The 22,337-nt window shown below is 46.1% G+C and overlaps 2 protein-coding genes across 3 annotated transcripts in view; both read left to right on the forward strand.

Annotated features, from left to right (window-relative positions):
• Positions 1-2,032, forward strand: part of LOC138091625 (ankyrin repeat domain-containing protein 26-like) — a 78,696-nt gene extending 76,664 nt beyond the window's left edge. Inside the window, 2 exon segments of the mRNA XM_068987538.1 lie at positions 675-722; positions 1,854-2,032. Coding sequence (XP_068843639.1) covers positions 675-722; positions 1,854-2,032 — 227 coding nt within the window.
• An 11,513-nt stretch (positions 2,033-13,545) lies between these two features.
• Positions 13,546-22,337, forward strand: part of FBH1 (F-box DNA helicase 1) — a 37,511-nt gene continuing 28,719 nt past the window's right edge. For both annotated transcript variants that reach the window (XM_068987122.1, XM_068987123.1), the window contains exon 1: positions 13,546-13,668. In XM_068987122.1, coding sequence (XP_068843223.1) covers position 13,668 — 1 coding nt within the window. In that variant the 5' untranslated portion in view covers positions 13,546-13,667. The remainder of the gene's footprint in view (positions 13,669-22,337) is intronic.

Consider the following 22,337-nt stretch of genomic DNA (forward strand, 5'->3'; position numbering starts at 1 on the left):
ATTATATAAAAGAGACAAGCATAGAGTCATTTAGCTAAAGGACTGGCCAGAGACGTATCTGTCCCTCAACCCTTCAGGGACCCCATGGGACCTTCCCCTTCTATGGGACACAGTTCAGGAACTAACACTTGGGAGAGAATCCTTCTCGCTAAACACCTTTAGAATGAAAACTTGCCGGTACATTGTTTTCTGGTGTATAATTTTCTCACCTTTCTATGTTTTTGCTAAATGGAAAAGTTTAAAGAAAACTGCAGATGTGTTCTCCTTATTAATATGTGACTTCAAACTACTTCATTTGAACATGACCCTCACCTAGAAATCAAAATAAAGGTCTCAGAAGGAGCTGTTAAGGGAAAAGATGGTGATCTTGTGGGCCATTACCAGGATTATGGGTTATTCCCTAATTCTCTGAAATTATGTACTCAATAGACTGATATTTATACTTTTTATCAGATTAATCTAAATAGCATTCCATATATATGTTCTCTGTTATCTAAAAGCAGAATAAGTAGGAATTCATTTTATTTATGTGATTATTTTCCTACCTAAGTAATCTTCAAGTTAGGTCTAGTCTCTAAAAGTATTATTTAAATGTCACATGTAGTAAATTATATGTCATTCCTATGATAATATCTCTTGTTTAACTTAAACATAAATAATATTTGACTTATTTCAGATGCAGCAGGAATTGGACAGGAGTATAACTAGAGAACTAGAAGAAGGTATGTTGCCAAAACGTATGAATTAAATTTAGACATTGATTTCTGAAATACATGGTAAACAGTCAGTGGCATCTCCTTCCATTGTTTGGATAACAGTTGCTATCAAATATTTTTTCTTACATATAGCTAATGAAAAATGTGAAAGCATGAGCAGTCATAGTGAAAAACTCCTTCTTCCTCATTTACTCACCATGTTCCATTGCTTGAAAAACAATCCCATAAGGTCTATGTATTTCTTTTATTTCTGGCTGTTTCCTTCTTCTGCTGCCTCCATCCCTGTGGAACTATCCGCCTGCACCCTTCACCATTCTCAGAACATGTGGCGTTCACCAACTTCTCAAGTGTCTGACAGTGGTTAAGGCTAGGAAACCCAGACTGAAGCAGTCACGTTTGTGTAGCTGTCACTTGGTGAGTGACTTTAAAATTTCTCTCTCGTTGACTTTGTCACCAGTTTATCTTTCACCCTCAGGAAAAGCTCCAAACACCCACATCAGTTTGGTTCCTGCCAAAGTAGTTGACCGTATCTCTTTAGCACCTTACTCTGTCCCTCCGCTCTGCATCTAACCAGCCAGACTGTGTCGGATCCCACAGGTGCGCTTCCTCACCTCTGGTCTTTGTACATGTTTTCCCCTCTACCTCTTGTACTTTTTCCTGTCCTTCAGATAGCTACTTACTTATCACCTCCATCAAAAAGCTGGCAGTACTGACACAAAGCTGGCAGTCTCTTTTGAGCGTTCCTTGTGCCATCTTTTATATGTCTTAGTATTTACGACTCTGTATGGAAATCGCCTGTTCATCTATTTTTCCAGTTTAGGGCATATCATTTTTCAGCATGCAGTGGGTCACCTTCATCTTGCAATTCCAGTGCTTGTCACAGCACCTTTGCACATAGTTACTGAGTACATGAATGAAGAATGAGAAAACCAGAAGACCTGATACTCAGCCACACGTGCGACCATGAACAGATTATATAATTGTAATCTTGTTTTTTGTGTTGTGTCATCTATAGATATATTTCATTCTTCAGAACACTTGGAAAGGTCTCAGTTTTGTTTTGTCTTTTTCTTAACTAATACTTAGTTAACTCAAGTATTTTAGGTAAAGAATATAATTCTTTCCTTTTCTTTCCAGTTGACGCTGTATTTGCATCTAATTCCTTTAGAGTGTCTCCTTGAGGATCTACAGATGGGTCAAATGTATATGAGGACCTACTATTGAAAACATCACAAGAATATGTACCGACTTTGAAAAGAAAAGAAATGATTTTAACAATAAATAGTAAAAGTTTCCCTACGGGACTGTTTACATGAAGTTTTCATTGTTTCCCATTAAACATGATAAGAAATTATTTAAGGAAAATATTTTCATATTATGTGTGTATGATAAAAGTGTATATGGTATTTTAAGCGATGTTTCTCTGCATCTAAACTTAGCAGACTTAAAAACCAGCACTGTTGAGTTTTCCATATTCAAAATGATACTGTTAGTCACTCAGCCATTTTGACTCTTTGTGATCTCACGGACGAGCCTGCCAGACTCCTCTGTCCGTGGAATTCTCCAGGCAAGAATACTGGAACAGGGAGCCATTCCCTTCTCCAGGGCATCTTCCAGTCCCAGGGATCAAACCCAGGTCACCTGAATTGCAGGTGGATTCTTTACCATTTGAGTGACCCTTTATGAACTCAAACTGAGCCCTAATATCAGCTGTCTAAACAGCATCCAAACAACCAGACTTGTCATTAATATTTAGTGGTGTTGATTGATAGCTTTTTTGTATTTTCCAGTTTTTATCACTATACATAGACCTAAGGATTTAGATACTGCTGTTATGGCTATCGTCAATGTTTTGATGTATTACAACTGTTAATAGTGGCATAAAACTTACTATATGTAACTTTAAACATGAATTCATAGGTCTTTCCTCATGGAGAAATAAGATTTGCCTGAGTTTTGCCTTTGCAATGAATTAACTTTAAAAAAAATTTTATTTTTAATTAAGAGGATAATTACAATATTGTTTCTGCCATACACTGAGTTGAATCAGCCATAGGTATGCATATGTCCCCTCCCTCTTGAACTTCCCTCCCACCATCCTCCCCATTCCACCCTTCTAGTTTGTCACAAAGCACCAACTTTGGGTTCCCTGCATCATACAGCAAATTCCAAAAAGACACATGTACCCCAGTGTTCACTGCAGCACTATTTACAATAGCGAAGACATGGAAGTAACCTAGATGTCCATTAACAGATGAATGGATAAAGAATCTGTATATTATTCAGCTATAAAAAGAAATGCATTTGAGTTGGTTTTAATTTTGATTTACTTTTGGAAACAGTGTTAAAATGACAGAAAAGTTCCAAGTGCCAGACAAACAAGACATTTTTGCAAAACTCCCCTATCTCCCATATATCCTCCTAAGGTACCATTTATATTTCTTAAATGTTTTTTGTTGTAAGTGCCCCTCCTTCCCCAAGTCACCTGTTTTTCAGAAGATGCCTTTTTGTCCTACTCCCTGTCATTTATTAAGTAGTATATCAACTCCCAGTTGTAGTCACCCCTTCAAGTCACATTTCTTTGTGAACCTCTGCATGTTGTTGTTATTGTTCTGCTGCTCACTCATGTCCATCTCTTTGCAACCCCAGGGACTACAACATGCCAGGCTTCCCTGTCCTTCACCATCTCCCAGAGTTTGCTCAAACTCAATGTCCATTTAGTTGAAAATGCCATCTAACTGTCTCATCCTCTGTCGCCCCTTTCTCCTCCGGCCGCAATATTTCACAGCATCAGGGCCTTTTCCAGTAAGTCAGCTCTTCCCATCAAGTGGCCAAAGTATTGGAGCTTCAGCATCAGTCCTTCCAATGAATATTCAGGGTTGATCTCCTTTAGGATTGACTGGTTTGTTCTCCTTGCTGTCCAAGGGACTCTCAAGAGTCTTCTCTAGCACCACAGTTTGAAAGCATCAATTCTTCAGCACTCAGCCTTGTTTACGGTCCAACTCTCACATGTGTACATCATTCCCGGAAAGCTATTTAAATATTTTTTTTCTCATGGTTATCTGCTTTTGTCAATTTAACTGGCAGATTCCCAATAACTGAACCTAAGAGGGTGGAGGAAGCGTTTTCCTCTCCATCAGTTCCAAGAACTGACATGTTACTAATGCTCACTTAATCCTCGATCCCCTTGTCTTTCTGTCCTTTCAGTGATCTGACTTGGCAGAACTCCAGTTTTATATGAGACAGATGATCCTTCTGCCCCGACACCCTCTCCAAGCGTCTCTGTGCTGCACTGCCCAGTGATCCTGCCACTTTTTATTTAATTTGTATCTTCTGATAAGGATTTCAGATCTCTTTGCTACAAACTTCTCACCATGCTTCTCCCCTCTCACTTGTACCAGACAATCTTAGGTCCCACAACAAACTTCTTGAAAGGTTCACCTGGATCCCTAGCAGTTCTAGACTGTCTTCCCTTTCCTTCCCAAAACTACTTCCAAGTCACTGATGACTACCACATCGCTGAATCAAAGCCGCACCTTTCCTGCCCTTGTCTAAATTTCTCCTACCTCTTGGCGTTCACTCTAACTGACCTCTTGGAGACACTCCCTCCTTTTGGCTAGGCTTTCAGTATTCATTCCTTTTATCCTGAAGGCACGGACAGGTCATTGTGATCAGAGACACAGTTCTTATTAAATAGCTCACAGTAAACATACAGGTGTTGCCCCCTCGCCCAGGACTGCACCTGGGGCCGTGTGTTGAGAGCAGCTCAGCTGTTCCACCCCAGCAGGTGTAGAACGGAAGGAAACCTTGTTCCTGCTGCTGAGAAGGGCCTTCTCCTCTCCTGGGAAGGATGTCCTCCTTACTCTGGCCTTTGGTACATAAGTAAAGATGTCACCCACCCCAAAAAGGGTCCTTCTACCCAATGTTTCTCTGCCAATGGAACGAGTTGAGAAGCAAAGGAACTGAAAAGTGGGAGCACCCACTGTACAGTCCACACTCTCCAATAGGCCATGAGGCGGGGCTGCTCTGTAGGGCTCTCATCAGCGGGGGAGTGGGTGGAGTTGGCAGGGTTCTGGGGAGCAGAGATAGGCACAGCTGCTCCAGGTAATGGGGTTCACAGGGCTCATTGCCATCTTGCACTAAGGTGTCGTGTGCAGTGTCTCCGGACACAGCACCCCCAGCCCAAGCAGGAGCATCGGCCAAGCTGGTTCACACCAGGAACTGGGGTTTGAAGACCCGGGAGCAAGGCCTCTGCAGGAAACACCCGGCAAGCAAGAGAAACCAGACTAAGCACAAGGGAAAGGAGGTTAGTATTTTTATTCCTAATATTGTTTTTTTTGTTTGTCTTTTTAACTTGGTAACTGTTTATGGGCTTTGCTGGTAACAAAATCTCTCCGGAAGCCTGATCTGGAGTCTCCAAGGTTCTGGGCCTCATCCCTTCTTAAAATATAAATTCTTAGGGAGATGGAGCACCTTCAGGGGACTTACTCTGGGCTGTAGCCTGCTCCTTGGGGAGATGAGACTATGAATTCTTTCAGATAGGAGCTATTAACTAGATGAATGGCTGCAGATGTCTGCGCTGAAGAGTCTCAGAAGATCTGGGCTTTTTACAAAACTGCTGAGAAATCCCAGGAAAGTTTATTTCCCCACAATTTCCCTCCTTGTTCCTAGAAGAGTTTTAGGCCACAATTCAGCCACTGTAACCAGTCCAAGGAAACTTGAAGCTGATGGGCACCAAATCCTTTTGGCTTGTCTTGGGCAACATGTAATCAGCAAGGCCCTTACTGAGCAAAAGAAAATGGTCTCAGCAGAAGTCCCCCAAGTCTTAGATTCAGGAATCTAAGCAAGTCCCCCAAAATTTTAGGGACTATTTTGGGAAGCAAGGTGGCTTCCTCCTTGTGTTTCCATATTAACCTTTTCTACCTGATCCAGGATATTGTAGGGAAGCAAAATTTGTCACCTCAAAATGTGTCTCTTTGGCAAGAGAATGATTTTAGGAAGAATATTTTTAAGAAACAAAAGACTCAAAGCCTTTCTTTTGACCGCCTCCTTAAATGTTGAATAGTTTAGATAAAGGGGCTGGCCCAGGAAAACAGCTACTACCAGAGATACTGAGAAAAAATGTGGGCCAGGTGTGGTCAGGGGAACTCCAAATATTTAGAGTTCCAAACACTTGCTTTTCCATCTCCATGTGCATCACCTTCCTCCACATTCTAGTCCCAAACCACTACACACAATATTCTCCTTTGTTTCTAGCTGAAGATGGTATTTAAGGTGAGGGTTTCAACCATTCTGGTGAGTTACTCAGGTTTTCTGGTTCTCACCCATGTATACAAAAGTATACATGTTGTTAACCTTTTGTTTGCTTTTCTCCTGTTAATCTGTCTCATGTTAAGTCGCTTCTTAACCAGCCAGATGAACCTAGAAGGATAAAGTTTTTGTCCTCCCCCACAGGACACACCTGAATACAGGTAGTTATGCTCATTTACAACTGGCACAGACTTTGCCTCGTCTTCAAGGAAGAGATCTCTGGTAAACTGTTATCTATACAGCAACACCAGCCAGTGAGCTGACACTCAGGTGAAGGCCTTAGACATAAGTAGCATCATCCTGTTACCAAGTCCTATTGCTTCCCACAGGATGGGCCGATAAATCGGGATGAGTTGTTGGGGCAAGGAACAGCAACTTTGTTTGGAAAGCTGGTAGATCAAGATAATGGTAGACTCATGTCCAGTAAGAACCATCTTGCCTGAGTTAGAATTCAGGCTTGGTTTACACTGAAAGGAGAGAGAGTCAAGTCAAACCTTTCCTGGTTCCCATCAGCCTCTGAAGGGAATGTGTTAATTCCCTTCCTGCAGTCATTGACAGGTGGGCTTGGTCAGGTTGTTTCCTGGGAGGTAAACCCAGGTATTTCAGCTTAATCCTCATTATGCAAGAGGCAGGGCTCCCAGCAAGAATCAGCTATGTATAAGATAAGCATAAAGGCAACATCCCTTTAGTGCTGAACTTGTAATAGAATACAAAAGGGTCTTCCCTATTACAGTTGTTCACTCCAGCAGAAGTCAGGGACAGATTTCATACTGGCTTTTGTGAAAGAAAAACCATGGAGTTGGTAACACTCTCTAATTTGAGCAAACTCCATGAGATATTGAAGGACAGGAGAGCCTGGCATGCTGCAGTCCATGGGGTTGCAAAGAGTTGAACATGACTTAGCCACTCAGTGACAATAATGCTCCCTAAAGAGCTCTCTGAAACAGAGCCAGAAGGCCATTAACGAGTGTGACATAGGCATGTCTCAGCCTGGATGGAATCTGACCTTCCCATCATCTGTTGTCCTAATGAAGTCCTCCAAAACATCTGCTAAAAACTCAAGCTACTTCTTGGACCACCCCTGCCCTAAATAACTTGTGATTCTGTAAGGACAAATATTTCCTGGCTTGTATCAGAGTGGCTCACAGTTTTCATCAGGCAATTTTTGACAACCTGTGGCCTTTTGTCTTCATAAACCCCTGACTCCTTTTCGGAACACTTTCAGTTTAACCTGAATCTCTGTTTCCCGAATTGCAATTTTGCTTCCCCTTCCAGTTTTATTGAGATGTAATTAACATGCAGCAGTGTATAAGTTTAAGGTGCAGAGCATAATGACTTGACTTACAAGATGATTACCACAATGTATTTTACTATAATTATAAACATAACTATATTCCTGCTGCCTGGATATAGTGAAACATAACTAGAGCCACACTGCTGGAATACAGTAGAATTTTTAAGGTTCTCCAAAGGGGGAATAAAGACTGTAGGGGATTCGCTATTTATCTATCCATCTGTCAGGAGACCTGAAATCTGTAGAGTGAGCCAGCAGACTGGAGATTCAGGGAAGAGTTGATGTTGCAGTCTTGAATCTGAATCCCCAGAACAATAGTCTGGAAACTCAGCCAGGGTTTCTATGCTTCAGACTTGAATTCCTTCCACTTTTCGGTTGCTGTTCAGTCACTAAGTTGTGTTCCACTCTTTGTGACCCCATGGACTGCAGTCTTCAGGGCTCCTCTGTCCTCCACTGTCTTTTGGAGTTAGCTCAAATTCACGTCCACTGAGTCGGTGACGCCATCCAAGCATCTTGTTCTGTGCTGCCCCTTTCTCCTCCTGCCTTCAATCCTTCTCAGCATTAAGGTCTTTTCCGAGAAATCGCTCTTTGCATCAGGTGGCCCAAATATTGGAGCTTCAGCTTCAGCATCAGTCTTTCCAATGAATATTCAGGGTTGATTTCCTTTCGGATTGACTGGTTTGATCTCCTAACAGTCCAAAGGACTCTCAAGAGTCTTCTCTAGCACCACAATTTGAAAACATCCTTCCACTTTGAGGAACTTCAGTATTTGGGCTTGCAGCCTTCAGCTGATTGGATGAGGCCCACGGACATTACGGGGGGTAATCAGTTTTATTCAAAGTTACTGATTTAAATACTAAGCACATCTAAAATATACCTTCACAAAAGCATCTAAACTGACTGGAAAAAATGAATGCATTTCTTGGTAAGCCAGAATAAAGAAAAATATGTGGCTTAGGTTTCCTAAGCACAAAAATAATTAAAAAAAAAATATTATTGGAGTATAGCCAACGAACAATGTGGTGATAGTTTCAGGTGCACAGCAGAGTGACTCGGCCACACAAATACATGCATCCACTCTCTCCCAAATTCAGGGAAGGGTTTTTAAAGGCACCGTTAGGGGTGATCAGATATAAAGCCTGATAGCTGGTGTACATCCTTCTGGATTGGTTGGTGGTGAGCTAATTGGGTGCTTTTAGGAGTCAGTATCACCAACCATCAGGTTTCAACTGGTCTGGGGTCTACACAGGTGTAGTCAGCATGCAGTTAACTTCTTCCACCTGGTGGGGGTTTCAGTATCTGCAGAACTCCAGGATATGGCTCAGAATGCTATCTACAGCCCTTGAGGGGGACTTGACTTTGATGTTTTAACTACTGTTATTTTGTCTTGGACAGTTTTCATTTGTTTCAGCATTTTCTCACTTCTCTGATTACGTTTGCTCTTTGGGACTTGGGCAAAGCCTCAGAGGCTAAAGCTTTTCTACAAACAAGAGGCAGGTGCCATGGGGAGGTCTTCACAGTGTTCTGCTCCATTTCCATTAGTTTTTCTTTTTGTGTGTCCTCCTTTATGTTAAATAGATTCAAGAGGTGGAGGGAATGTTCCTAGTTAGGAGTTTTTCATTTGTTACCCACCTAGTCTGAAAAGTCTAGAAAAAATCTATCTTCTTAAAATACTGTGTGTCATATTCCCCCACCTCAGCTATTCAGTGTGTATCATGTCCTTCAGAAGCTGCACACCCAAAACCAACCAAGTCCAGAGTCTAGTCTCTGTGCTGGATGCTAGAGATTCGAAGAGCAACAAAATGTGGCTTCTTCTCTCTCGTGGGTTGTTACTGGTTGTCATTGGGCCCCTCAATGCTCATGACCCATTGGACTGAATAAAGGTACTTTAGGAAACTGCAAATTTAATGGAAGGAAGTCATAGGAATGACCCCTTAGCATCTGAGATATTTATTAGGAGTTGGAGAGATTTGTTCTAAAGAGATATAAAGCCTTGTTCCAGCAGGAAACAATTTTTTAAAAATTTCATTGAAGTATATTTGACTCACAGTGTTGTGTTAGTTTCAGGTGTACAGCAAAGTGATTCAGTTATATATAAATATATATCTCCATTCTTTTCAGATTCTTTTCCCATATAGGTTATTATATAACACTGAGTAGAGTTCTCTGTGATATACAATAGGTCCTTGTTGGCTATCTGTTTTATGTGTTGTTGTTGTCGTTCAGGGGCTCAGTCTTCTCCAAGTCTTTGTGACTCCATGGACTGCAGCACACCAGGCTTCCCTGTCCTTCACCATCTCTCAGAGCTTGCTCAAATACGTGTCCATTGAGTTGATGATGCCATCCAACCATCTAGTCCTCTGTCATCCCCTTCTCCTCCTGCCTTCAATCTTTCCCAGCATCGAGGTCTTTTCTAATGAGTCGGCTCTTTGCATTAGGTGGCCAAAATACTGGAGGTTCAGCTTCAGCATCAGTCCTTCCAGTGAATACTCACGATTGATTTCCTTTAGGATTGACTGGTTAGATCTCCTTGCAGTCCAAGGGACTCTCCAGAGTCTTCACCAGCACCACAGCTCAAAAGCATCAGTTCTCTGGTGCTCAGCCTTCTTTATGGTCCAACTCTCACATCCATACATGACTACTGGAAAGTCAGTTCAGTCATTCAGTCGTGTCTGACTCTATGCAACCCTATAGACTGCAGCAAGCCAGGCTTCCCTGTCCATCGCTAACTCCTGGAGCTTGCTCAAACTCCTGTCCATCGAGTCGGTGATGTAATCCAACCACCTCATTCTCAAGTCCCCTTCTCCTCTCCCTTCAGTCCTTCCCAGCATCATGGTCTTTTCTAATGAGCCAGTTCTTCACATCAAGTGGTCAAAGTATTGGAGCTTCAGCTTCAGCATCAGACCTTTCAATGAATATTCAGGACTGATTTCCTTTAAGATTGACTGGTTTGATCTCCTTGCAGTCCAAAGGACTCTCAAGAGTCTTCTCTTTGGAACACCACAGTTCAAAAGCATCAATTCTTCAGCTCTCAGCTCTTCTTTATGGTCCAACTCTCACATCCATACATGACTACTGCAAAAACCATGCCTTTGACTAAATAGGACTGCTTTGGTATTACTTAACTACCAACACTATTTCATTTTTTTGTTTCTTTTTTTTTTATTGGGGTATAGCCAATTAACAATGTTGTGATAGTTTCAGGTGAACAATAAAGAGACTCAGCTATAGATATAATACATGTACCCATTCTCCCCCTTGGAGAAGACTCTTGAGAATCTCTAGGACAGTCAGGAGATCAAACCAGTCAATCCTAAAGGAAATCAACCCATAATATTCATTGGAAGGACTGATGCTGAAGCTGCAATACTTTGGCCACCTGATGTAAAGAGCTGACTCATTGGAAAAGACCCTGATGCTGGGAAAGAATGAAAGCAGGAGGAAAAGGGAACGACAGAGAATGAGATGGTTGCATGGCATCACTGACTCAATGGACATGAGTTTAAGCAGGCTCCAGGAGATGGTGAAGGATAGGGAAGCCTGGCATGCTGCAGCCCATGGGGTCACACAGAGTTGTACAGGATTGAGCAACTGAACAACAATTCTCCCCCAAACCCCTCTCCTATCCAGGCTGCCACATAACATTGAGCAGACTTCCCTGTGCTATACAGTAGGTCCTTGTTGGGATAGCTAGTGAATTTGAGACAGTCATGTACACACTGCTGTATTTAAAATGTTTTGTTTTTTCAGTTTTGGTAATGCTGGGAGGGACTGGGGGCAGGAGGAGAAGGGGATGACAGAGGATGAGATTGCTGGATGGCATCACTGACTCGATGGACGTGAGTCTGAGTGAACTCCGGGAGTTGGTGATGGACAGGGAGGGCTGGCATGCTGCGATTCATGGGGCCGCAAAGAGTCGGACACGACTGAGCGACTGAACTGAACTGAACTGGATGTAGTAACGAGAGTGAACGAAAAATCCAAAAGGAGAAACCAAGATACATGAAGGCTGGAATCTTGAAGAAGTGCTTCACAGAGGGAATGAATTCAGGGTAGAAGGGACATGAGAAAGCCAGTAAGGTGAGAACAGGCAAAATGTCTTGCTGTAACTGCACTTCCTAAGCACACAGTCAAATGAGACTTGCCCTTCTGATGGTTTCTGAGGCTGTTTCTTTATCCACAGAACTGTTTTTAAAAAGGTAATACACCTCCACTATATTTGGACCAACTTACTAGCAGCAGAAGAAAATCTCTTGGGCTCAGCCAAAGCCCAAACCTCAAAACGTAAGCAGGCGTATTCCCCCATGCCAGTGGGCAAGGTGCGCTTTAGTTAGCTGTATATCTTTCTGATGTTCTTGTTTATGTAAGATCAGGAATCCCTTGTGGATTCATTCAGGAACTTTATTATGGGTATGAATCTTCAGGTGTTCAAATGTCTAAGGAGGTGGACAGTCAGTACTGAAGACTGTGTGCATCTATTAATAACAGAATGCAATTGCTTTGTATAATAGTTACAGGTGAGCATGGTGACGGTGGAGCTCACGTGCTAAAACTGCACAGAGGACCCCACACACATGTGCTCATCTATATACCTGTGAAATGTGAGCAAGGGCCCTGATAGTAGCAATGTCATAGCAGTGTCAGTTTCTTCTTGTGACTGTACTCGAGTTGTAAGACATTAACTTTGGGGCAAGATGGGGAAAAGGTGCATGGGACTTCCCGGCTGTCTTTGCAAATTTCTGATAAGCTATAACTAGGAATTTCAAAACAGAAAATTAGAACAATGTCATCTGTGCAATAATCATTTAGCGAGATGTTTACAGAAAAACATCACGCTTGGGACCCTTGCTATAGGCAGTGAGTGAGTGAGTGATAGTCGCTCAGTAGTGTCCGAATCTGAGACCCCATGGACTGTAGCCTGCCAGGCTCCTCTGTCCATGGAATTCTCCAGGCAAGAATACTGAAGTGGGTTGCCATTTCCTTCTCCAGGGGATCTGACCATGTTCGTTACAGCTCTCTGCTCTATCATGGGAGGCAGTCTGAAACAGAAGGCTGGAGCAGTTAACCTCACAAGGACAGCAATGATGTTCTGTAGGGGAAGCCTGAGAGCAATGATGTTCTGTAGGGGAAGCCTGAGAGGCAATGGTGTGGAGGCTGACCATGAGTGGGAATGTAAGATCGGCAGGAAAAGGTGGGGGTCTCTCTGCAAGGCCCACCACTTACCAGTCGGTCTTCCAGGCAGTCGACGGCGGCCCCCCGGGTCAGCAGGTACGGCACGCAGTCCGGGTGTCCCATTGAGTCAGCCTCGTGCAGAGAGAGTCCGCTTGTAGTCCTGGTTGACGGCTTCGATGTCTAGGCCCCGGGTGTCAACCAGATAGGCCAAGATGTCCCAGCGGCTGTGGCGCGTAGCGTGTGCAGGAGCGTATCTCCGGCAGGCCCAGCGCAGTCCGCGCGCCCAGCCGCGTGCAGCTCCTCTCGTGCAGCTCCTCTCATCCAGCACCAAGGAGCACAGCCGCCGCGGAACCCGGAGCGCGGTCATGGCCACGGGCTCGGGTCCGGCGGGAACGCCCCGCGACCCTCCCCCGGGCCCGCCCCGCGACCCTCCTCCGGGCCCCGCCTCCGAGGTCCTCCTCCACCCTGCCTGTCAGGACCCTTCCTCAGACGCCCCGACCTTCCCCCCACCCAACCCTGAGGTTCCCGGCTGACCACGCGACCTGCGGGCTGCAGCTAACGCACACGAGGAGACTACCGCCCGCACTGGTTTCACTTTGAGGAGAAAGATTAGGTGAACCCCGGGGACCACCACCGCAGGTCCGGTCACAGGCGGCGCGAGCCCGCGAGGACTGGATGGGGCCCGTGCGGCCCCGCCTGTGGCCCCGCCCTCCGCGGCCGGTCCCGCCCATAGTGTTGGCCCCGCCCTCCGCGGCCGGTTCCGCCCATACTCTTGGCCCCGCCCATACTCTTGGCCCCGCCCATCGCGCCGGCTGCGGCCCCTCCGTGAGTCCCTAAGCTCGGAGGAACTCTGGGAAAGTTACTGCTCGCCTCTTCCGCCCTGGCGGAAGCGCAGAAGGGGCGGGGCCTGCTAGCGATAGAGCGGTTTAGCATCCCGATTGGTCGCCGCAGCAGTCCGTCAAGTGCGCCCTTCCTCTTGCGTGCTTCAATTGGCCGGTGATGCATTCCGTCGGCGTCGGCGGCGGGCTCTTCGCGGCCCTGTGGCGGCGGCGGAGCTGGTGGAGGAAGTCCACGGCCTGCAGGGGCTCTCACTGCCCCTGGGAAGCCGCGACCGGGAACCCGGGTGGCCCGGGACCTGAGGCGGCGGCGGCGAGAGCCCTGATGCGGATCGCCATAGTGCGTGAGGCCGCCGGCGTGGTGGGGGCGCGGACGGGCCCGGTCGCGTGGACGCTGAGTCTCTGGGGTCTTTAGCGGGTCTGGTCTCTGCGAGGTATGGTCCTCGGGGGTGGTGGAGCGCTGGCTGGGGCCAGGGCGGATCAGAGAGCGGCAGGCTGGGGCGCTGTCAGTGATGTGGGCGTCGCCGGAACGTGGCCTCGGCCGTGGGCAGCCAGCATTTCCTTTCCTGCTGCTCAGCTGTTTTGACCTTGGGCGAGTCATTTTGTGGCATCCTTTTGCCTCTTGCATTTGCAGTTGCCTTCCCCCTAACCTGAATATTGGGAAAACTGGGGTAATGTGGGGGGACCTGGAGCTGGTGTAGAGTCTGTGAGTACTGAGCAAGCTGTGCGGGGTGGTGGCGGACGTGATGGTCGCTGTTGGCTTCTCTACCTGATCTTCCGAGGTGCTCGTCGTTTAACCCTCCCGGTGTTTTCTGTCCCTTCCGAGGGAAAATGGGAGCAGCTCTGCTTTTCAGGCCTGGAAATCGTTATACTTTGAATCTTGTATGGCACTGTGGTTTACAAAATACTTTACGTTAGTTACCTCACCCGCAAACAAGCCTCTAAGGCCTCATGGCAACCCACTCAGGTGAGGAAATTGAGGCCTGAAGAAATATAGGGATTTTCCCACGGGAGGATAAAGATCTCTGGAAGGAAGGATGGTAGCCGCCAGTGAGGGCCTGCTCGTGCCTGGTAATCTGCTCAAATAAGGAAGATAAAATGAAAAAAGATCTCTGACATGAAAGCAAGCTCGTTTTGCTCATGAGCGGATTGAATTTGATTAACTGAGTAGTAAGAATAGTCCTTGGAGACAGAATCAGGTCCGGTATCAGCTTTACCAAAGTTATCGTTCCCTTCTGTCTCACCACTTCAAGAAAAAAAAAAAGGAAGGCATGAAAGTTCTTTAAGGTTCACTAAGTTTTGGGAAATGCCTGGGGTTGTTCTTACTGCAGCCATTGGTATTGGTGCAAGTGCTTGAAATTGCTATATCTGGTTACTCCACACACTTTTTTGCTGCTATCCTTCCCCTGCCCACCCGCCCCCCAATCCTTATTACCAGTTGACTCCCTGGAGAAGGGAAAGGCTACCCACTCCAGTATTCTGGCCTGGAGAATTCCATGGACTGTATAGTCCATGGGGTCCCAAAGAGCCGGACATGGCTGAGCAACTTTCACTTCACTTTCACTTTCCACCTTTTCTTGGGTTAAGCCTCCAGTTTCCTTGCTTTTAAAAACAAAACACATATTTGCAGTATAGGACAGAATATTTTAAATTCAGATGATTGGTTGTTTAACTGGTGTTTCACAGGCAATTCTCTTGTATTCTTTTTTTTTTTTTTTAAAGAGTATTTTATTTATTAATTTGGCTGCACCAGGTCTTTGTTGTGGCATGCAGGATCTAGTGCCCTGACCAGGGATCGAACCCGGCCTCTGCACTGGGAGTGTGGTGTCTCAGCCACGGGACCACCAGAGAAGCCCCCCTTTTGTCTTCTTTAGGAACTGATTTTGGCCTGAATCCCCCTTTCAGCAGCTAGAGGACAGTGTGTGTGGATCTATTCACAGTGCCTTGGATTGTCTAGAGCAAAAGCTTGCTGTGCAGGGGACAGATCTTGACAATATGCTTGCGGAAGGAGATGTTCTGGGGTCTTACTGGTTTCCCCATTTTTGCTTGTCCCTTTTGTGCAAGTGTGTGGAATTTGTGGTGTGCCCTGTAGTAATTCATTTCTCCCGTGGCTTGCCTTGGCATCATTGCCTTGGCTAACCTCTTTCCTTTTTCTCTCTTTTTTTTTTTTGTGGTTCTGTTGCATTCCACAGTTGTCATCAGAGGGTGTCCTGATGGGTTGACAAGTTTCGTGGCCTCTGAGTGTGCGAACACTAGACTTTTGTTCATAGACTTAGAGCTCTAATTTCAGATTTGTTGTCATCCTCTCTCTCTGCTTATTGTCCCCCTCCGTCCTTCCTAAGCTGATTTTATTTAAAGATTGTGAGTTCTGTCTTCATCGATCTGTGGAATCGTCTGCTCTTAGAGCATCTCACCAAAGCACCTCAAATCTTCTGTCTCCAGGTGTCACGATGTTTTGAGGGCTAGTTTCCTATTTCAAAGTACCTCCTGGAGCTTAACCTGTCACTCGACAGATAATTTGAAAGCGAAACAAGCAAGTGTTTTCAAAACTGAGAACTTTCATTCTCCCTTGACTCCTGGAAGAAGTGATTAAAATGCAAACACAATTTCTTCTTTACTCCTCAGCGTGGTTAATGCTGTTATCACTGAGATCTAGCTAGCAATGTCAGTTACCTGTGTTTTTTCTCTTCTGATCTCTCTCGTCCAGTGTTGGTCTTCACTTTCCCCTTCTCCCTGTTTTTGCCACTGCTGCCCTCAGTCCTTGACCAACTCTTGCCTCTGTTAGTAACGTGACTTTCTGCCTTGTTTCCCTGACAGTCTGCATGTTTACTCATCCTCTGCCTGCCTCCAGAGTTCCCATTCTAAGATGTAAATTTGACCAGTCATTAACCCCACTTAGAATTAGAGAGATAATTCTCTGAATCCCTCTAAGATAAAGTCCAAGTTCATTAGCATTATACTTGAGGGCCTTTGTACTCTGTTTCCAAATTCCCTTTTCATCCTTGTGAGCCTCTCCATGTGATGAAACCCGACTTCCCACCACTCCACTGCCATGCATTTCTTTTGTGTTCCTGGATCCTGCTCATCTTGTGAGGCTGATCTCTTCATAAAGCCTTTTTCATCTTTCCTAACTGGTCACTTGTCTTTACTCCCATAGCGTTTCATAAACGTGTTTGTGTAGCACCTGGCTGGATGGCATCACAGACTCGATGGACGTGAGTCTGAGTGAACTCCAGGAGATGGTGATGGACAGGGAGGCCTGGCGTGCTGCGATTCATGGGGTCGCAAAGAGTCGGACATGACTGAGTGACTGAACTGAACTGAGCACCTGTCATGCCTTATGTATAGTAACTTGTGTGTGTGTTGAGAGCTACCTCGTGGACAGGTGAAATCATTCATTTTTAAATCTGCAGTGTCTCAAGTAGCATGTGACCCAAGAAATGCCAAGAGAGGAAGCCCTCGAAATGTTTTTCATGAATCTGGGGCATCATAAGTACTTACACGTGGTTGCAGGATGAATTGGCAGTAGAAAAAGCCTTTCAAATCTTTAGAAATACAGTCTAGTCCGTACATCGTGATCATTTCTTGTTTTTCCTTCCTTTCTCCATTCCTGAAACACACATGGGAATAAAGCTGTCTCCATCCTCGCTTGCTGGAGCAAGTGGTTGCTGCTCCACGAGACGAGCAGGTGTTCGTAGGCATCAGAGAGCCTAACTGGGGGCCTGGGAGAGCAGGCCTTTGGGTTTGTAGGACACAGAGACTTGGCCCTACATTGAGAGCAAGTCCTTGGAGGAGCTAGCACATTTGCTTCTCGCACAGCTCACACTTCCAATGAATTCAAAAATATTTAGAGCTTTTTCCATTTTGAGTGTATAGTATTTAGTGATGTCATGTTCACACTTTCCTGATGGGCATCCCTGGTGGCTCAGACAGTCAAGAATCTGCCTATAATGCAGGAGACCCAGGTTCGATCCCTGGGTCAGGAGGATCCCCTGGAAGAGGCATGGCTACACACTCCAGTATTTTTGCTTGAAGAATTCCATGGACAGAAGAGCCTGGTGGGCTCCAGTCCTTGGGGTCTCAATGAGTCAGACACAACTGAAGGAGTAACACTTCCACTCTCCTTACACTTAGGTTTTCTAAGTACTGGAAGTTGGAGCTTTGGTTATGATGTTCCACAGTGGTTTCTAAAAAAGGGACAGAGAATTTAAACCTGAGGTTTTTAGAAGCTGCTTTGAATCTTTCTGGTGGATTTGGAAGGGAGAATATTATCTTTCTTCTTTTTTTTGGCCACGCAGCATGTGCGATCTTACTTCCCTGACCAGGGATCAAACCTGCATCCTCTGTAGTGGAAGCAAGCATAGAGTATTAACCACTGGACCACCAGGGAAACCCTGAGAATATTACCTTCCATAGGGAGAACTCCGGTCTTGAGGAGTCAGAAGGCCTAAGTTGTATCACCTACAACTGTTGTGATTTCAGGCAAGTTTTCCCTGAGCCCCAGTTTCATCGTGGCGCAATCACAGGGTTGGGCAAAAGTCAGATGAGAATTTGTGAAAGAACTTCAAAAGCTGTGAAGCTCATTGGCACACTGAGATAGTGTAGGAAATCAAAACCGAAGAAGACAACCTCAGCTTCTCCAGAGAGCAGTGCCATAGTCGGTACATTTGTTCATTCCATTCGTTCATTCATTTCATTAATATTTATGGAGCAGTGGGTGTTGGGTGCCTTTCCCCTCCCTCCCATCCAACTGTAAAGCTTTCATCTAGGGGTAGAAGACATGCTGATACACACCTAAACTGTGGTTTGAAAGTGAAAGTCACTCAGTAGTGTCCAACTCTTTGCGACCCCGTGGACTATACAGTCCGTGGGATTCTCCAGGCCAGAATACTGGAGTGGGTAGCCTTTCCCTTCTCCAGGGGATCTTCCCAACCCAAGGATTGAACTCAGGTCTCCCACATTGCAGGTGTATTCTTTACCCCTGAGCCACAAGGGAAGCCCAAGAATTCTGGAGTGGGTAGCTCATCCCTCTCCAGTGGATCTTCCTGACCCAGAAATGAACTGGGATCTCCTGCATTGTAGGTGGATTCTTTACCAACTGAGCTAACAGGGAACATGTTAATAAAATATATTATAGTAATAATACCAGTCTGTATGTGAACAGCTCCTGTTAAGTACATAGTTGTACAGGTAATCACTGCACTGCTGCACAGCCTTGCCTGGGTTGAATGAATACTTTCTGTCTCACTGAGGTTGGGGACCACCACCATCCACGCTGCTGAGATTGGGGTCTTAGATCTCCCAGGGCACATTTGACCTGTGAAGTACCCAACTCTTGGTCACAACGGGCCTGCCGCAGCGCACCTCTGCTGTCTGGCCAGAAACAAGATGGTGTCTGCTTGACCTGCACGGAGCCTCTCTGAGAAGGGCAAGAAGCTTGTGGGAGCAAATGGGATGAGGTTGGGTTTCTTTTGATTGGTGAAACCTCCCAGTGCACCTCGTGTTAGCAGCTGTCGCTCTCGTCAGGCCCCTATGCCAGAGTTACCTTGATTTTCCTTTTTCACATTTTTATTTAATAATCTTTCTCTCCAGGAGTTGTAGATACTTATCCTCAGTGTGTCCATTTAGGTCAGTAACCTGCACATCTTGGAGGCCTGTTTGGTATGAATTCTGATTAATGAAGGTTAGGAATGCAAAAAAGTGAGTTGGTGTCAATTTCAGGTGACCCTGGAATGGTTAGGGTGGGCATGACCTCAGTAACAAACAGATCCAAACACACAGTGACCTCAGGACTCCAGCTCGTTTCTCTGTCTTATAGCAGTTTCAGGTGACAGTAGGGGGCGGGGTGTGTGTGTGTGTGTGTCTGAGTGTGTGTACGTACTCTGGTGGTTTACTCACTAAGTCACGTCTGACTCTTTGCGACCCCATTGTCTGTAGTCCACCAGGCTCCTCTGTCCGTGGGATTTCCCAGGCAAGAGTACTGGAGTGGGTTGCCATTTCCTTCTCCAGGGAATCTTCTTGACCCAGGGACCGAACTCAGCTCTTCTACATTGTAGGCAGATTCTTTACCAACTGAGCCAGCAGGGAAGTACTGGTGCTCTTTAAAGCAAAGGACCCAGGCTGTTGGAGGGTCTTGCTTTTTGAATGCGTGGCCTCCAGGTTTCCCTGGGGTCACCTTTCTGTTCGCTGGACAGGACTAGAGCCCGGAGGAAGGGGCAGGAGAGGCTTTACGGGCCGGGCTTGGGAGAGGTGCACACTCCTCCGCGTGTTCCCTGGGGCCCCAGCTCCCGGCACTACGGGGAGGTGTGGACCAGCCGTGTGCTGAGGAGGGAGGGGATGGGCTGTCTTCACCAGGAAACCAGGAGCACCCTGTTCCGCTTTGGGTGACTTGGCTTATGGGAGGATGAGAAAATGAAGCCAGGTGGATTCCAGCAGAATTGAGGCATCCTAGCACGAACTTCTCATTCAGTCAGCGCTGGAGTAGCTGTGATTTGCGGAGTGTAGTGCTGAGTGCTTTGAGGAAGAAGTTGAGGGGACGTGTCCCTGCCTTCCCAGGGCTGGGGTGTCTTGTGCAGCTGTAGTGATGATCAGTATAGTAATGGTCGTGCCGGGGGGCTGAGGAGAATCTAGTCTTCGGCTGTGCGCTTGACCTGGGGGGGCGGGCAGTGGGGTGATGCCAGTCAGCAAGGTGAAGAGTACAGTGATCGGCAGAGGGCTCCAGGTGCTCACCACTTGGGAGTCAGACACAAGGACTGGGACCCACACTTGCAGTGCCAGTGGTCTGCCAAGCAGAGTGGGGTGGGGGGTCGACTCTAGCAACGGGGGCCTAGCGATGGAGGATCTGTGGGGCATCTCGCTGTAAGAGAGCCGTCACAGGAAAAGCAGCATGGGATGGGCAAAATCTTGTTTGACAAATGGTTTTCCTGCCTTCCCAGTGTTTTTCTGTTGTGACATAAGGGATATGACACTGTGCTCGGCTCTAGAGGCACAGGTGCCCGCTGGCGCCTGGAGACAATTCTGCTGGACCCTTCTGGGGCCTCGCATAGTTTGGAAAGCCCACCAGCAAGTGTCATGTCCCTCCATCCCTCTTAATGGTACACTTTCATCACAGTGCACTTTAGCTGCTTCCTAAAGAATCACGAGCATCTTCTAATAAGTGCCCTTGGAGAGCCATGCAGAGAACACCTGCTGTTTGGAGGAGGGGACCTCACGAGGTCTGGGGACTCAGGGAAGGAAGGGGTAGCATTTGAACATCCTTATTCTGGTAAAGTTAGGTTTAAGCTGCTGATTTTAAAATATATTAACAAGGCTAGAAGCTGGTTAGAATTTTACTGTAGTAATTTTAAACACTTTCGCAAGAACATTGAGGCTGTTAGAACATAGCATCTTTTAAGAGGCTCATCGTGGCATGGTCCATGTGTAATTCTGAGCTGATAGGCTGTGTCAGCCTCCCTGTGCGTGTCACTAGGTGCTTCTGTCTGTCTGGTTGGAACCGTGTGACTGTGGTGTGAACTCCGCATGTCAGCTCCTCAGGGTCCTCGTTGTGACTCGACTGTGAGTGATTGCGTAGAGGAGGCCTCCCCGCTCCAGATCGGAGCACATCACATGGCCTCAGATGCCTTGCTAACTCCCGAGCTGGTGGCAGGGGCCCCGGCTCCCACACAATGAAGCACAGAGACCCGAGAGGCAGGAAAAGCAGTCTTGGTTTCTGATCTCTTGCTGCAGTCAGAGGAGGAAGTAAGTGGTGAAAGTGCCACCTCTGCCTCCCGGGTTTGTAGTCAGGGCCGTGGGGACCATTCTGGATGGACAGGGCAGACCGCCTTGCTGGTGCCCAGAGGCCAGATAACCCCTCCTGGGCACCTCTTTGCCAGCGATGGCTTCATGCAGGAACGCTCTGGGCTGTACCCAAAGGCTGGAAGCAGAATACTCGCGCAGGTCTGTGCCAGCACCAAGGCCCTGGGTCATGTGAATTTGAGGGTTTGACATTGGTAATCTTTGTGATTTTATCTATGAAAACTTTCTCTCCAGGCCAGCTTACCTATAGACCTTCACCTTCTTTAAATAAGACATTCTCCGACTATCGGTAGCTTTCCTCAGCTGTCTCCAGTTCTAATTCTGGACATTGGGTTTGCCAGCTCTGAAACAGTTGGACATGTTGGAGGAGAAAGCCAACATGAGTCACATAACTGGGATCTACAGGGTTGGTGGGTTTATTGGCTGGAATTCTGCAGCTGCTCCTGTAGTTGAACCGAGTGGGTTTGGAGCACCTGAACGAGGGGCCAGGGTTCGTCAGTGTAGTCGTCCCAAGGTATCCGCAGGGGAGTCCTTCCAGAACCCTCCACGGCACCAAAATCCTAGCGAGCTCAGGTCGCTCAGAGTCTACCCTGTGGACAGGGACCTCTGAGTCCTGTAGCCTCAGATGCATGCTGCCACGGGTCACGTTAGTGTTGGTCTGTGGCTGATTAGCTTAGTGACATGAAAGATTCTGAGCGGGAGAGGCAAACTTTCATGTCTTACTTTTTAAAAGAGAATAATCAGACTTTAAGCTTATTTTTTTTCAATATAGAAAACTTTTAAATTTATCTTTTTTTTTTTATTATAGAAAAACAACTTTTTTTTTTCTTCCATCTGTGAGTATGATTATAAGACTTGGTTTTTAGTGTAGAGGAATTGTACCACAATGAAATAATGAAATTTATGAAACCATTACAGTGGAAGGGATATTTTCTGATCATAATAAGAGATTAAAACATATGACTTGGCTTTATGAAGGGTGTTTTCAGTAATACAGAACAGGCTGTAACTGGACTGCTGACATACTTCATGTCTTGCCATTAGGTACTGTCTTTATAATTTGAAAGTTATTTCAATGTTTTATGCAATCACATCTAAGCTTTGTTCCAGAAAATAAGCAGATAGGTAAATTTGTGTCGAGTTTTATAGTTTGACAAGTCTTTTGGGGTGTGTTTTCTCATTTAGTCATTATAGCACCCCTGAGCCTTCAAGAAG

Source organism: Capricornis sumatraensis, chromosome 15 (assembly GCF_032405125.1).
Source record: "Capricornis sumatraensis isolate serow.1 chromosome 15, serow.2, whole genome shotgun sequence".
Classification (NCBI taxonomy): Eukaryota; Metazoa; Chordata; class Mammalia; order Artiodactyla; family Bovidae; genus Capricornis; species Capricornis sumatraensis.